Source organism: Gymnoscopelus microlampas (assembly GCF_963454915.1).
Source record: "Gymnoscopelus microlampas genome assembly, chromosome: 9".
NCBI lineage: Eukaryota > Metazoa > Chordata > Actinopteri > Myctophiformes > Myctophidae > Gymnoscopelus > Gymnoscopelus microlampas.
In genome coordinates this window covers 5730138-5747392 of record NC_139946.1, presented here as the reverse complement: position 1 = coordinate 5747392, position 17255 = coordinate 5730138, and the positions used below count along the sequence as shown (strand labels likewise).

At 39.8% G+C, this 17255-nt stretch overlaps 1 protein-coding gene across 1 annotated transcript; it reads left to right on the top strand.

Annotated features, from left to right (window-relative positions):
* Window positions 1–3231: 3231 nt before the first annotated feature.
* On the top strand, window positions 3232–17006 carry LOC311051360 (uncharacterized protein; the record flags this gene model as incomplete). Its single annotated transcript, XM_084065924.1, has 5 exons — window positions 3232–3294; window positions 3474–3566; window positions 4082–4334; window positions 16713–16881; window positions 16995–17006. The coding sequence occupies exons 2-5, from the start codon at window positions 3485–3487 to the stop codon at window positions 17004–17006; spliced, it is 516 nt and encodes a 171-aa protein (XP_083922050.1). The 5' UTR covers window positions 3232–3294; window positions 3474–3484.
* Window positions 17007–17255: the final 249 nt, after the last annotated feature.

The window sequence follows — 17255 nt, the reverse complement described above, 5'->3', positions numbered from 1 at the left end:
CCTCGATTTTACATATTTCAAAGAAATATTAGTTTTGAACATTTGTTTTACTTACCTTAATCTTTGTCATTTTTGGCAAACTTGGTGTCTACTGTATGCTTTTTGAGCATTATAAACACATTGGAATGCTCATATTTATGATTGAATCCATCTAGATCACTCTGACTTGCTTATTACAAATATGGCCACTAACACTAACCCTTAGATCAAATTAAGATCAAACTGGAGAAAACAATGTGTCACGGTCCGCTCCTCGGGCCGTGGACTTTGACTTTATTATTTAGACCTTGAATGCCCTTATATGGTCATGGACACTTTGGGCCGGTTAGGCCGACTTATTATTTATACCCTGAAGATGCCCTTATATGGTTATGGACTAAATCTGGTTTTGCTTTTGCATTGCTGATGGTTATGCATTTTGTATGTTCTGTATACTGCTTGTTCTATTTTGTATTGTGTCTGTCGTCCTGTTGCTGCCTTGTGCATTGGTGTTCTGTGCTTTTACTTTGTAGTATTGTTTCCTGTTCTGCCTTGTGTGCTGTTCCTGTCTTGTCTCACCAGTTTGTATTAGTTATGTTCTCCACCTGTGTCCTGTTGTGCCCCAGCCAATCCCTGTGCTGATTTGTCTTGTGTTCACCTGTGTCCAGTTAACCCTGTGTCTATATATACTCCCCTGTTTGTTCAATTCCCTGTCAGGTCGTCGTTTATTGTCAAGTGAGTTATGTTGTGTGTTGGCTACAAGCCTTTCTGTATTTGAGCCATTTAGTGTTGGTGTGTAGTAGGCTGAACCTAAGCCTTCTGTATATTTGAGTCTTTGTTTTGACATCCCCATTTTATGGGAAGTTTGAGTTTACCTCCTGAACTTGGATTCCTGTCTCGTGTCGTACTGCATTTGGGTCCTCTGAACTCGCATCCTGACACAATGTCATTTTATTGAAACTATATAATATGACTATAGAACCCAAAGTATACAGCAACAGCCCTAGTACACTATGCAAATCAATGCTCAGCATACATTGAACACTATAATAGTCAAAGGTGTATGAAATTTGAACAATATGTTTAAATTAGAACCAGAAAAGTTCATTGCTAAACAACAAATGGTTGCTAGGAATTGTCTTGTTACTACAACAACAGAACAGCTCTGCAATAACTGATACATACAGTACTGCACCCCCCACACACACACACACACACACACACACGCACACGCACACACACACACAATGATGACTGTTTTTTAATGTCCTAATCATACATCTATATATCGAAATGCAACAGACTCCAGCTTTGCAGCATTTGCTGTGTCCACCAAATGACTTTTGCAGCCACAGTGGAGGAGTATAGCACACGCTTTACTGGCATCTGCAAGATGGGTCCGGTTCCCAGGTTCTGACACTTGGGTGGGAGGAAGGTTCTCAAGGGACCTGGTACCATTTGACCAACATCACCCTTCCCTGACTATGGGAAAAGGAGTGCAGGTATCTCACAGAAACCCTGGTCACCCTCACCTTGGAGCCTGAAAAGATCAACTTCAATTTCCATGTCCAAAGATTGGAGTGTATGGTCATCATCATATACGGCAAGAGTAGATGAATCCTGACAGTGGCTTTTCTCAGTCCCTCAAGAACATGCCTCTCACCCAAGCTGCACTGATTCAGCACGTAAAAACTGCTTCAGACCAGCTTCTATTGGATCAGACAACCTCCGTCCAACAAAATATCCCAGATTTCAACAGGTTGGGCTTGTACTGGGACTCCATTACTAAGACGTGTGAACCTTACTGGATCTTGCAGGTGCCAGTAAAGCTGTTGCTGTTGTAACACCAAGACCATAATGTGATATAAACATATTGTAAACAATTCTATACATCTTTGACTAGTATGATATCATACTAGTCCAGGGGTGAGCAAGATTTATTTCCAAGGGGCCATACTGACTTTGATAAAGTGAGTGAAGGGCCACACATTGTACAATTGTACATGAATTTGGTAGACAGTACCTTACTTCAATAAGTTACTTGTCTTCACAAAAATCATTTTCAGGTTTTTTTTTTTTACAGCTGTACTGTACTGTATCACTCTGGTGTACTCTGGCCTTACAATAAAAAGATGACTTGTATAAAACAATCCACGTCAATGCCGTATCAACTTTTAAATGAGCCTATAAATTTAGAGTATCTTATCTTGTCTGATATGCACCACTCCAAAGGTCACTGATCAAACACATTGCATTATGTTATAAATGTGGACTCAAGGTTGACTGTTTCACTGTTACATTATAAACATAAAACAGCTCAAGTTTCCTTGTTTCCTTGTTTGGCATTTTATCCTTGACTTTCCGTGAGAAGCATTTAACGTCTAACAGATCAAATCAAATCAAGTGTAGCTTGTAGGGTGTGTCTTTTTTCCATTGTTACATTTGCATGCCTTGGACTTCTCATCAACAGAGAATACCTGATCACCTTAACCCATTTAGACGATTCTAAAAAGCGCCATCCAATTCCTGACCTAAGTTGTCTGAAAAACTTCAAATATTTATTAAAAAATTACAACAAATGTATGTTGCTATATACTGTTGTAGATACATACTGTAAAGGCAGTGGAGGAAAGTAACTAAGTACATTTACTTAAGTACTGTACTTAAGTACAATTTTGAGGTATTTGTACTTTACTTGAGTATTTCCAATTTCCAACACTTTTACTTCTACTCCACTACATCTCAGAGGCAAATATTGTACTTTTAATCCACTACATTTACTTGAAAACTTTAGTTACTAGTTACTTTTCAGATATAAATTATGACATAATGAAACATACATTAACCACTTTAAACCTATTTTATACATAGGCTATTTGAAAATAGCAGATCTACATTTGTAGATCGGCTATTTTCAAATATTTAGTACTTGTACTTTTGGTATTTTAAGTACATTTTGATGCCAATACTTTTGTTAATTCTGGACTTTTACTTGTAACAGAGTAGTTTTATATTGCAGTATTGGTACTTTTACTTAAGTAAAGAATTTGAGTACTTTTTCCACCACTGTGTAAAGGTATAGTTACAAATAGGGCTTCCCGCCCAAAATAGAAACCACAACTATTGAAGCTACCTTGCCAAACCAAACAAAACAAATGGTTTAGCTCTGGTAGATGACGCTCACCCTCTCACATGCTCTCACACTCTCACCACACCTCCCATTTGTCACTGAAACACAGTCTCACAACTTGTGGAAATCCTTCAGTATCTGGCCTAACGTTTTAAGCAGAGGAAAGAATCTTAAATTGAAGACAGGTAAGGGTATTTTCTGTCCTTAAAAGTTTAAAGTGGTCATTTGTGTGCTATAACATATCTTGGAAATGCAATCTGTTAGTGAAGCAGTGAACCTGTGTTGTTGGGTTCTCTGTGCTACAATGCTGCAGTCAGACTAAACACTTTATTTTTTATACTTTAACATTTTTTTTAAAAAACAGGTTAATGTCTGATGTGCAGGATGCAGCCCATGGTTGTTTCAGCTGTTCTCTTCATGACGTTCATACCAACTGTTGATCCTAACAACAGCACAGGTAAACTGTCTCTCATGTCCTCATATAAACTTCTGTTTGTTTATTCAGTAACCATAAGATTTGCATCAAACTTCAAATGCTGGCATAGTTCATATTAGACCTTATTGTACAAAGAATACAGTATATAAAATAGATATTGCATTTGGTGAACAACAGCTTATACATGATGTCTTGTGTTATTGGCTGATTGTGTGACTTGCCCTGTGGACAAGTCACGCTATCTAAACATATAGAGACACCACACTGGCTGTTGTGTTGCAGTAGCCTATTTGAATAAATACAGTAATTACATTACGCAACCTTCGGTAAAATGTAGTGCTGTTACTATTATTATTATTATTAGTAGTAGTAGTAGTAGTAGTAGTAGTAGTAGTAGTAGTAGTAGTAGTAGTAGTAGTAGTAGTAGTAGTAGTAGTAGTATGATTATTATGATTATTATGATTATTATGATTATTATTATTATATATTACTCATTTATTTTCCAAACTATATCTTGTATATTTTTGGGAATGAAGTTGGCTCCATCTACATCACACATCCACCACCCACCATTGCCGACAAGATGACCTTCTTCCGAGACCCCGGCTTCACGGAACCTATTAACCCATTACTGGTCCAACCGGGCTCTGTCCTGTATGTCCAACTTGAGATTGCAGAGGATTGGGAAATGATTCCTGGGCACGTGCTCGTGCTGAAGGACTGCTGGGGAGCTCACTATTCCAAACTCCACGACCCCACGGCTGCACGAACCTACTTCATTCGAGAAATGTAGGTCTCAGTACTCTAAGTACTCAGTTACTTACTTAAGTAGTAATGATAATAATAATAATAATAATAATAATAATAATAATAATTATAATAATAATAATTATAATAATAATAATAATAATAATAATAATAATAATAATAATAATAATTATAAGGGTAATAATAATAATAATAATAATAATAATAATAATAATAATAAGGGTAATAATAATAATAATAATTAACTTTATTTATATAGCACCTTTCATTACATAAATGCAGCTCAAAGTGCTTTACAGGGTGAAAGACATAAAATAAAATAAAGAGAAAGTGCTTTACAGAAAAAGCAACACACTTCAACAACAAAGCAGAAAAAACAACTTTGAAACAATTTAAAACAATAATAGTAATGGCATTCAAATAATGGCCAAAGCAAAGAGACAGGGAATCAAGCAAACAGCGAAGACATAAATAACAACACAGCGATATAGAAAAAAAAGATCAACTAAAAGCAAGAGTGAAAAAATAAGTCTTGAGCTGTGCTTTAAAGAGGTGGTGCCATGGTTTTGCACTTTTTCTGTTTTTCATGTGTCTATGAGGTTGATAGAACTTCATTAAGGCCCCCGCTGGTGGTTTTATGGTGTTTCATGTCTTCTCTGACTATTTGGAGTTTTTTCCTAGAGGCTGAAACCTTGAGAGTCAAACGTGCCAATCCAAAAACAGGGGCATAGTGACATCACAGAGCCCCCAAAAAACATACCCTCCCCCTCATTATCATAACACAACAGGTGTGGGCATGAGGAGGAGGAGGGACTAGGACAGGTGGGTGGTGCTAAGGTGGTGGAGGAGGTGCTAAGGTGAGAACCAGGCATACTTAATGAACTGGAGGCGTGTCCACATAAAAACATTTTTTTAACAATTTCTGTACACTTTTTTTTTTGGAAAAAAATCCTTACATAATAATAATACCTTATGATCAGGTTTTAGGGTTGAAAAATATCATGGCACTCCATCTTTAAAGCTATCTACAGAGGGGCCCTCTCTTGGGTATACTGGAAGTTTATTCCAAGCAGTCAGAGAAAAGTGCATTATAATAGTCACGCCGAGAGAAAACAAAAGCGTGGATCAACGTTTTTGCATCATCCAACGACAGATAGGCTCTTAATTTGTGCAATATGAAGTAGATGTAGAAGTAGCAATACCACAATATAAAAGGTAAAAAGGCCTGTGTTCAAAATGTTACTTGAGCAGCATTTTCATCAATATTTTTTTTTGCCACAGACGTACAAAATAAGTGATCAATAATTTGACCAGAATTACATAATGAACTCCTAATATGTCATAGTGTCTATGCCAATGTGCTACACATTTTACAATGATAGTATTTCTGCATTAATCACTCAGCCACAAAAAAAAAAAAAATAAATAAATAAATATATATATATATATATATATATATATATATATATATATATATATATATATATATATATATATATATATATATATATATATATATATATATATATATAGTGGGTACGGAAAGTATTCAGACCCCCTTACATTTTTCACTATTCGTCAAATTGCAGCCATTTGCTAAAATCATTTTAAGTTCATTTTTTTCCTCATTCATGTACACACAGCACCCCATATTGACAGAAAAACACAGAATTGTAGAAATGTTTGCAGATTTATTAAAAAAGAAAAACTGAAATATCACATGGCCATAAGTATTCAGACCCTTTGCTCAGTATTGAGTAGAAGCACCTTTTTGAGCTAATACAAGTATTCCTTTGCTCAAAAGTATTCAGACCCTTTGCTCAGTATTGAGTAGAAGCACCTTTGAGCTAATACAGCCATGAGTCTTCTTGGGAATGATGCAACAAGTGTTTCACACCTGGATTTGGGAATCATTTGCCATTCCTCCTTGCAGATCCTCTCCAGTTCTCTCAGGTTGGATGGTGAACGTTGGTGGAGAGCCATTTTCAGGTCTCTCCAGAGATGCTCAATTGGGTTTAAGTCAGGGCTCTGGCTGGGCCAGTCAAGAACAGTCACAGAGTTGTTCCGAAGCCACTCCTTCGTTATTTTAGCTGTGTGCTTCGGGTCATTGTCTTGTTGGAAGGTGAACCTTCGGCCCAGTCGGAGGTCCTGAACAACACTCTGGAAAAGGTTCTCGTCCAGGATATCTCTGTACTTGGCCGCATTCATCTCAGCAACCAGTCGTCCTGTCCCTGCAGCTGAAAAACACCCACACAGCATGATGCTGCCACCACCATGCTTCACTGTTGGGATTGTATTGGGCAGGTGATGAGCACTGCCTGGTGTTCTCCACACATACCGGTTAGAATTAAGGCCAAAAAGTTCTATCTTGGTCTCATCAGACCAGAGAATCTTATTTCTCATACTCTGGGAGTCCTTCATGTGTTTTTTGGCAAACTCTATATGTGGGCTTTCATGTGTCTTGCATTGAGGAGAGGCTTCCGTCGGGCCACTCTGCCATAAAGCCCCGACTGGTGGAGGGCTGCAGTGATGGTTGACTTTCTAGAACTTTCTCCCATCTCCCCACTGCATCTCTGGAGCTCAGCCACAGTGATCTTTGGGTTCTTCTTTACCGCTCTCACAGAGATATCCTGGACGAGAACCTTTTCCAGAGTATTCAGGACCTCCGACTGGGCCGAAGGTTCACCTTCCAACAAGACAATGACCCGAAGCACACAGCTAAAATAACGAAGGAGTGGCTTCGGAACAACTCTTTGACTGTTCTTGACTGGCCCAGCCAGAGCCCTGACTTAAACCCAATTGAGCATCTCTGGAGAGACCTGAAAATGGCTCTCCACCAACGTTCACCATCCAACCTGAGAGAACTGGAGAGGATCTGCAAGGAGGAATGGCAAATGATTCCCAAATCCAGGTATGAAACACTTGTTGCATCATTCCCAAGAAGACTCATGGCTGTATTAGCTCAAAGGTGCTTCTACTCAATACTGAGCAAAGGGTCTGAATACTTTTGAGCAAAGGAATACTTGTATTAGCTCAAAAAGGTGCTTCTACTCAATACTGAGCAAAGGGTCTGAATACTTATGGCCATGTGATATTTCAGTTTTTCTTTTTTTAATAAATCTGCAAACATTTCTACAATTCTGTGTTTTTCTGTCAATATGGGGTGCTGTGTGTACATGATGAGGAAAAAAATGAACTTAAAATGATTTTAGCAAATGGCTGCAATTTGACGAATAGTGAAAAATGTAAGGGGGTCTGAATACTTTCCGTACCCAAAATGGGGATACCAGGTGTTAAAGAGGTTACCTATTCTGAAGAAAACCTTAAGACTGCCAGGTGGCTAAGATAGGCATTAAATGTGGCATGATGAAAGTCTATTCCGTATTTGGGGTTTCAATAACTGGGTCTTTTCAGTACAGTTAGTTATTCCATCACACGTTACATGAGCAAAGGGCCATTTAGGTGCAGAGGTCAGTGGGTGTCAGATGGTTATCATAGAGATTCCTGGCTTTTCGGAGGACAGTGTTACTTGAGGTCAGGAGAAAATCAAGTTCTACCAGTTCTACCGAGCTTCGATAGTTTGATAAAAATCTTGTACCCGTACGTACAAAATGACTAGATAATGATAAATGGCATGACAGTATTTAAAGGAATGCAGTGTCACAACTAGGTTCATGCAAGGGCTCCGAACGTTGATCAGAGGTGAGCAAATTCTAAGCTGGAGGTCTGATGGTGATTGTGGAACCCCAGGCTGTGGAAGGGTTTCCACAGATTATGATTGTGGAGTGTTACTCCACAATCATAGTGTCAGTCAGTGTAAAGGCAGGTACACACTGCAGGATATTTGGTCCGATTATGCTGTCCGCGACTTTTTTTGGCGCTCGCCGACAAAACCTCCCGATCTGACGCAGATCGGCCTTTGATCGGCGAGATAATGCTCGCCGATCCCGCAATATTGCCATCCAATCCTGTTTTAATTTAAACATTATAAAACTGAATGAGAGCAGAGCAGAGAGCAGAGCAGAGAGCAGAGAGCAGAGAGCAGAGCAGAGCCACTCTGCAGTAGCTAGCAGCACCAGGCCACCTGGCCATCTGCAGGAGCAACAGCAGCTAGCAGCATCCAGGCCTAGCCACCAGCAGCAGCCGGCTCCACCAGGCCGAGCCACCAGCAGCAGCCGGCTCGACCAGGCCGAGCCACCAGCAGCAGCCGGCTCCACCAGGCCGAGCCACCAGCAGCAGCCGGCTCCACCAGGCCGAGCCACCAGCAGCTGCCGGCTCCACCAGGCCGAGCCACCAGCAGCAGCCGGCACCACCAGGCCGAGCCACCAGCAGCAGCAGCTAGCACCACCTGGGCCCTCCTCACCAACAGCTAGCACCACCTGGACCCCAGCAGCAGCTAGCACCACCTGGACCCCAGCAGCAGCTAGCACCAACTGGACCCCAGCAGCAGCAAACACCACCAGGCCGGGCCCCCAGCAGCAGCTGCTAGTACCACCAGTCCAACGGTACCTCCTCTTTCCACCGCTCCGATGGCCACCGCAGCGAAAGACGGCAAGAAATCAGCCGTCAAAGGGGTAGAAACCGAACCGGAGTCCGTCACACTAGATGTGGTGAGGAAATTGATTAACCAGGGATTGGCGCAAGAAAAGGCTGAATATGCCAAGAAGCTGGACAAACATCTTGCCCAGCAAAAGGTGCACTATGAGGAGCTGCTCAGTAAACAGGCTGATGCATTCAGCAAACTGGTGCGGGTACTGATGGATTCAACCAACGAGCGGTTTGACTCTGCAGTCAACAACGTGCATGAGCTCAAAACCAGCCTCCACTTTACCCAGCAAGAAGTAGATGATCTAAAGAAGATCGCTTCCAAGCTATCCACAGACAGTGAGTTGCTTGAAAAGAACCAGAAAGTAGTATGCGACAGCCTGAAGATCCTTGACAGAACCACAGACTATCTCGAGAATCAATCCAGAAGGAACAACTTGGTCTTCGATGGAATCGAGGAGTCTTCGAGGGAGACCTGGGCAACCACGGAGGAGAAGGTCCGTAGCGTGATCTCCAATAACTTGAAGCTGGATAGCAGACACATGACCATTGAGAGAGCACATCGCGCAGGCAAGCCTGACGCAAACGGCAGAAGACAACGGCCCATCGTGGTAAAGTTTCTCAGTTTCAAAGACAGAGCAAATGTACTAGAGAACGCAAAGAAATTGAAAAACACAGGTATCTATATAAACGAGGACTTCTCTGCCCAAGTACGGGAAAGAAGGAAGGCCCTTCTGCCTCAGATGTGGGCAGCTCGGGAAAAAGGTGACATTGCCTATTTAAGGTATGACCAGCTGATCTCTCACCCCCCAAGGAGAAGAGACGACCCATCTGGTCCCTCAGCTACCTCAAGTCCAAAGTAACCATCATGACCGCAATATAGGTGGAGACACCACCTGATTTTTATTTTGTGTTTATTTTTTATTTAATATTTTCCTATATAGCCATAAGTACACCAATGAAGGAATCAAACACTTGTCCTAAATGCTTAAAAACTGTGAAATCACAAATTATTATCTGTAGTATATGTAAAAATAAGTTCCACCTTAAGTGTTCACCTGCCTCAAAACTAAAATCCAGGTTATGGGATTCTTGGACCTGCCATATATGTACTACTCTCTTTCCATTTAATGACGTTGAAGATGATGATCCTGTTTTACTGTCAAATGTGAATACAAATTATTGCGGTACAAACTTTGAAAATATGTTATTCAATCCCTTTGAACTAAATAAGGAGGTGGTCAACACAGGACTACACAGTGTAGACCCTGATGTAAACTGTAATCCACAAATGAAGGAGCCCTGTAAATACTACTCTGAGAAACAACTGGAGGAGCTTACTAGATTATTGCCAGCAGAGAATCAACTGTTTACCACTTTCCACCTCAATATACGCAGTCTAAATGCAAATTATGGGCCCCTCTCACTTTTTTTATCTTCTCTTAAGCACAACTTCTCTGTTATCGCTTTAACTGAAACATGGGCTAGTGACGAAACAAAAGGTTTGTATGAGCTGCCCTATTATAACTCTGTACATGTAACTAGAGATGTGAGAACTGGTGGTGGGTTAGTGATGTATATCCGAACGGACTATGATTATATAAATAGAGCAGACTTGTCACTAAACTCAGATGATGTAGAATCACATTTCATAGAAATAACTCTGCCCAATGGTGGTAGGAAAATCATTGTTGGATGTGTCTACAGACCACCTGACACAGACATTGATAAATTCAATGAGAGCTTGGTAACCGTATTAGAACAAATAAATAAAGAAGGCAAAATGTGCTATATTCAAGGTGACTATAATATTAACCTCTTTAAAAATGAAGTACATTCTCCTACCCAAAATTTCCTAAACACCTTATATTCAAGCTACTTTTATCCAGTGATCCACAAACCAACCAGAGTGACTGACAAGTCTGCTACATTGATAGATAACATCATAACAAATGAAGTGAATAAAGTCCTCCAGGCAGGTATTGTGTGCACAGACATTTCGGATCATTTCCCCATCTTTCAATTTACCCTCCTTGACAAAATTAATAACCAGTGTGATGAAAATTTTAGCTACCGGAAATATAATGAAAAAAATATATCAACATTTAAAAATGTACTTGAAACTATATCTTGGGAAAATGTCTACACACAAACCGATGCAAATGGTGCATACCAAGCCTTTATTCAATCTTTTAATCATGTCTTCAACAAATGTTTTCCTATAACAACTGTGAAAAATGCTAAAAGGCAGGAGCTTTGCAAACCCTGGTTTACTAGCGGATTGCAAAGGTCCTCAAGGAAGAAAAACAGACTCTATAAAATGTATATAACTAACCCAACCCCAGAGAACCAAGTCAAATACAAACTATACAGAAATACATTTAATCACCTCCTCCGAGCAGTAAAAAAAAAAGCATTACAGTGATAAATTCAAGGCATCCTCCAGTAACATTAAAGAAACATGGACAATCATCAACCAGTTACTCAACCGAAGGAAAGCTAGATCAAAGTTCCCACATCAGTTCCTTGATGGTGGGAAAACCATCACAGACCCCCACGAAATAGCTCAAAAATTTAATAATTTCTTTATAAATGTTGGTCCCTCTCTCAGTAAAAAAATAGCAAGTACAGATGGAAGTCCCCTGGACTATATTGATGGTTGTTACCCTGTATTTAATAATTTTGAATGCCCTGCCCCACAGGAGATACTTGACATCATAGACAAGCTAAAAACAACAGCAGCTGGTCATGACGAAATTAGAACTTCACTCATTAAAGAGGTAAAATCAACTATCATAAATCCACTAACTTTCATATGTACAATCTCACTGTCAACTGGAGTGGTACCAAATGACCTAAAGATAGCTAAAGTCATCCCTATTTACAAATCAGAGGATCCAAACTACTTTACAAATTATCGCCCTATATCAATATTACCATCTTTTTCAAAAATTCTAGAAAAGCTTGTTTACAAAAGAATACTCCAGCATATAAACTCAAATAATATACTTTATAATCATCAATATGGCTTTCGTAAAAACCACTCAGCGTACCTGGCTCTACTTGACCTCACTGAAAAAATTACAGATGCACTAGATAACAAAGAATATGCACTGGGACTTTTCCTGGACCTTTCGAAAGCTTTTGATACTGTCAATTATAACATATTGCTTGATAAAATGTTCAGATATGGGTTTCGTGGTACTACTTACAATTGGCTTGAAAACTATATTACAAATAGACAACAATATGTCGCACTGAAAAATACGGAATCACCTAGAGCAAGTCTATCATGTGGAGTGGCGCAAGGTTCAATTCTTGGCCCACTGCTATTTTAAATTTACATAAATGATCTACCTGCAGCATCAAATACCTTATTTTCAATCTTATTTGCCGACGACACAAGCGTCATCCTTTCCCACAAAAATTTCAATACACTTATCAACGAAGCGAATCAAGGTCTGCAAATACTCTCCAAATGGTTCCAACTTAATAAACTGTCATTAAACATAAAAAAAACTAAATTTATAATATTTCCTGGTAGGAAGAAATTCAACCCAGAGGAAGCTAAGCTGAGTATTGACGGTATCGAAATAAGCAGAGTACCCTCCACCCCTTTTTTGGGAATAATGATAGACGAAAAATACTGCTGGAAAGAACACATCGACCAGGTAACAAAAAACGTCTCAAAATCAGTGGGGATTATTCGAAAATCAGCCCATTCATAAACAGAGCCTGTCTAAAAACCCTTTACTACAGCCTAGTATATCCTTACCTAACCTACTGTAATATTGTATGGGCCAGTACCTATCCTTCTTGTCTCCATAAATTATTTATACTACAAAAAAGGTTTGTCAGATTAGCCACAAATTCTAGTCCACGGGAGCCTTCCTCACCCCTTTTTTCAACACTCAGTATACTAACAATCTGTAATATAAATGTACTCCAAACATGTCTATTTGTATTTAAAACTAAATACCAATACACCCACCTCCCAAATCATTTTAAATTGTATTTCCAGCCAAATTCCAGCTTTCACCCATATCCCACTAGGCAAGCAAACCAACTGCATGTCCCACTATGTACCACCAATAGGGGGCAGTTCGCCATCAAGTACAAAGGAGTTTCATTATGGAACGCCCATTTCAGTTTGGTGGCTACCACATCCTCCCTACCTACCTATAAAAGAAGCCTAATAAGTAAGTTAAATACCCAAATGGAAAACTAGACCAGCTTCCAAATAATTTTAATACTTATTCACATGAATATGTAACAGCATAATTGTTTTTGCTTTGTTCAATACTTTTTGTTGTTTTGTTTTGTTTTGTTCTGTCTCTTCTGCTCAGTCTTGTACTTTTATTTTTTATTTTTTATTTTTTTTATCAATGTCCTATACCCTTTCTCATAGGTATATACTTTTATATTTTCATTTTTTTCCTGCTTTTTTCTGTCTTTATTTTTAATATTAAATAACTCTTATTATATGTAATGTAAACGGTGAGGTTCTCACATAAGCCCCTCAGGGTTTCTTACCTCACCAGCACAACAACTATCACGTAATGTTTCCCTCGGAAATAACTAACATGTCTTGTAAATGTATACAAAAAATGTTGTGCAAATAAATCAAATCAAATCAAATCAAATGAGAGAGAGAGAGAGAGAGCGTGAGCTTTGTGTGTGTGTGTGTGTGTGTGTGTGTGTGTGTGTGTGTGTGTGTGTGTGTGTGTGTGTGTGTGTGTGTGTGTGTGTGTGTGTGTGTGTGTAATATGTGTGTGCGTGAGCAGCGTGTCTGTCACTCGGGAACCCGTGCCTATTTTTAGCGGTGCCAACCGCTCTACGTTTGACTCTGTCTGCGTGTCCGTTAAAGCACGGGATGTCCGTTTGTTTGAGCACGGGATGAGCATGGCAAAGAAGCAAACAGCTATAACTTCAGTTTGCAGCATGCCACCAAGTCCAAATTTGGTATGTGGACTTAGACCACCAATAGGGACGAGCATGAATTGATGACGTTATCAAAGAGGGGTCCAGGGACCCCCAGCGCCCATATGAGCACGGGATGAGCACAGGATTTTAAACAGCTATAACTCCAGTTTGCAGCATGCCACCAAGTCCACATTTGGTATGTGGACTTAGACCACCAATAGGGACCAGCATGAATTGCTGAAGCCCCGCCCCCTCTGTCTTCCCATTGGCTGGCCTTCAAACAGCCATAACTCAAGTTCGCAGCATGCTATGGAGTACAAATTTTGTACATGGACTAAAGCCAGCAATAGGGACTAACTGTCATTACTTAAGCCCCGCCCCCTCTGTCTGCCCATTGGCTGGGCTTTAAACAGCCATCATTCCAGTTTGCAGCATGCTACCAAGTACAAATTTGGTAAGTGGACTCAGACCACCAATAGGGACGAACTGAAATGAGTTAAGGCCCGCCCCAAAGGCACCACTTCCTTCACACAGGGTGTGATTTTTTATTGTTGTTGTTGCCAGATTTTGCCAGGGAAATAAGCAACCAGATCTATGAAAACAAGCCCAACAAAAGCGACAGGCCACATGAGCACTTTTTTGAAAATAGCCGATCTACCAGGTCACGCCATGAAAATGTTTGAGAACAACTGGTTCAAACAACATTAGACCAAATAAGCAAATACACTTTCAAGCAACAGAAAAACAATCCCAAAGTCGCTTATAATAAGCGGACATGGCAACACTGACTGCGTCTGACGAGAGAGAGAGCGAGGGAGGGAGAGGGAGAGGGAGATATATCACGGGAGACGTCGATTAAAATGAATTGGAATAAAAACAAATGCATGTATTTGGGTCTGACTCTGGACAGCAACCTAGTGAACTATCAATGTGTAATCCCTGGTCGGGGATCAATCTATATAGGGTGAAAACCACGATATATGACTGCCGATTTCAAGAAATAAACTCCTGTAGTGTGAAATGCTTAACGATCAGACGACCCCCGACCACTTTAAAAGTCCTACAGTGTGTACCTGCCCTTAGTGTCAGTCATCAAATGTAATGGCAAAAACAGAAAAAAGGAAAAAAAAGAAATCTCTGAATTCAAGGCTCCATGGGGTGAGTAATCGTCTGGTTATTATAGTTAAAGGACGACTTCACCCATTTTCAACCTATCTTCATATAATAGGTCCTCACTAATGCTCATGATAAAATGAAAAAAAAAAATTCTACTCAGTCTGTGTCTCAGAGGAAGGCTGTGGATAGTTCAGAAACCCGTCTACCAGTGACATCATCGATAGGGAATCCAAGCTAATAGAAACTATTAGTAATCTAATCCTGGAAAGTTGCAATGCAATAATAGAAGCCATTGTTCTCGCATTGATACAAATCTAAAAATATTTTTAAAATCTTGTTGGGAAAAAAAATCCTGCCTAAGAGCACGGCCCCACCGCACTTTTATTTGACCTCTGGGGATGAGTCTTCCGGTTGTTTAGATTCTGCTCCGCAGATTGATTTATGACCTTTTATCTGCATGACTCAGCATTGTCAACATTGCAAAATAAACATTATCTTTCACTTTAAAGGGTTTACAACAAAGCTTCGGTTTTTGTTATTAACTGTTCCACAGAAGTAACAGACTCTGACTGCATTACAATGATCAAAAACAGAGTCAACAGTAACAAAATAAACATTACAATATTTGGACTGTGAGAATCAAGGAATGGTGGGTATAATTCATCCATTAAAACGCTAAAAGTAGGTCTACATAAATTGATTTGACGACTGAAGCAATGTAATATGTGAACATTAAGTACTGTAGGCCTACTTAAGTACCATTTTGAGGTAGTTTTACTTTTACATACTGCAGTATTTCCAATTTTCAATACTTTTACTTCTACTCCACTACACCTCTGAGGAAAATATTGTACTTTTACTCCACTACCTTTATTTGACAACTTGAGTTACTAGTTACTTTGTTAATTTCTAAACATACACTAATCACTTAAGCTCAATATATATTTCGGCTATTTGAAAATAGCAGTTCTCACAAGCTCACAATGCGTTGTGATCATTGTAAGCTTGTAGATCTGCTATTTTCAAAAGATGAAAACTTAAAACGAGACATTCTGCATAATGAGTACTTTTACTTTAGGTAATTTAAGTATATTTTGATGCCAATACTTGTACTTTTACTCAAGTAAATGTTGAATTCCGGACCTTTACCTTTACTGTACTAGATTATTTCTACATTGCAGTATTGATACTTTTACTTAAGTAAAAATATGAGTACTTTTTCCTCCACTGGTGGAATGTTATAGTTGTGTGGATGGTTGATTGTTTGTACAGTAACTGAATATATATATTTTTTAAATGGTATATTTTGTTGAGTTTTTAAATCCTGCACCTGAAAACATAATCCAAAGTATGAAAAAATATTGAAATTAGGTAATTTTGGGGCTGAACTATCAACTATCCCTTTGTCCACCACTGGGTACTAGAAACTATAATGTAAAAAATGTTTAGTGTCTCTTTATATGAATATGAAATCATTCATGAATGGTTCATTTTGTTTTAGTGTCATGCCCCCTAGTGGCCTGTCCCTCATACAACACCAGTCATGACAACACTGCAAAGTAGCCTACACTGTACTTCATTGACCTGGGTCCCCCAGGGGCCTGGCCTATAGGCCCCCTCCGTTTTCCCTTTACACCAAATCTCTTCGACCAGAATAGCCAATGGGACATGCTGTGAGCTTGTAGATCTGCTATTTGGAGAAAAAAGCCAGTTCAAAACCCCAGAACAGGGACCCTATGGTTTCTGTGTCTAAATAAGAGTGAAAGACTGAAGGATGAAATATTGAGGTACCATGTTGGGCCTTCTTTCCTCCAGGTGTCCTGCCATCCCTGAGGTGACAATGCTGGAGAACGGCTCTTCCCACCGGGTTCGTTTCTCCGTCCTGTGGAGCGCAGAGCTGCTCCCGGTAGACCTCACAGAAGCCGCCATGGCCAACAAAATGGGGATGTGTGACCCGACAGCCTGCACCTTCTCCTGTTCTCCTGTTAGTTACACACCACCACTGGCAACACCAGTGAAGCACTGTGAATATGCTGTCGATGTTTTTGAAGGTCTATTGATTCCTGTTCTCCATGTGTGCTTATGCTCCATTCACAGGTTTGCCGATGAAGTCTCACCACTATACCCAGACGGCCCCACATGGAATACTTTGTAGTGTTTCAGCTGTGTAGATGTCAGTACAGACAATAGGCTCTATGCACAGCAGCCATATTATCACTTCCTTCACAGGTGTTACCAATGATACTAATGAAGGCTCTGTTCCATGTAGCACAGTGGTTTCCACGACCCCCATAACTCTGAGAGTGTACAAATGGAACCAAATGGACCCTTACGGGTCCATTTGGTTCCATTTGTACA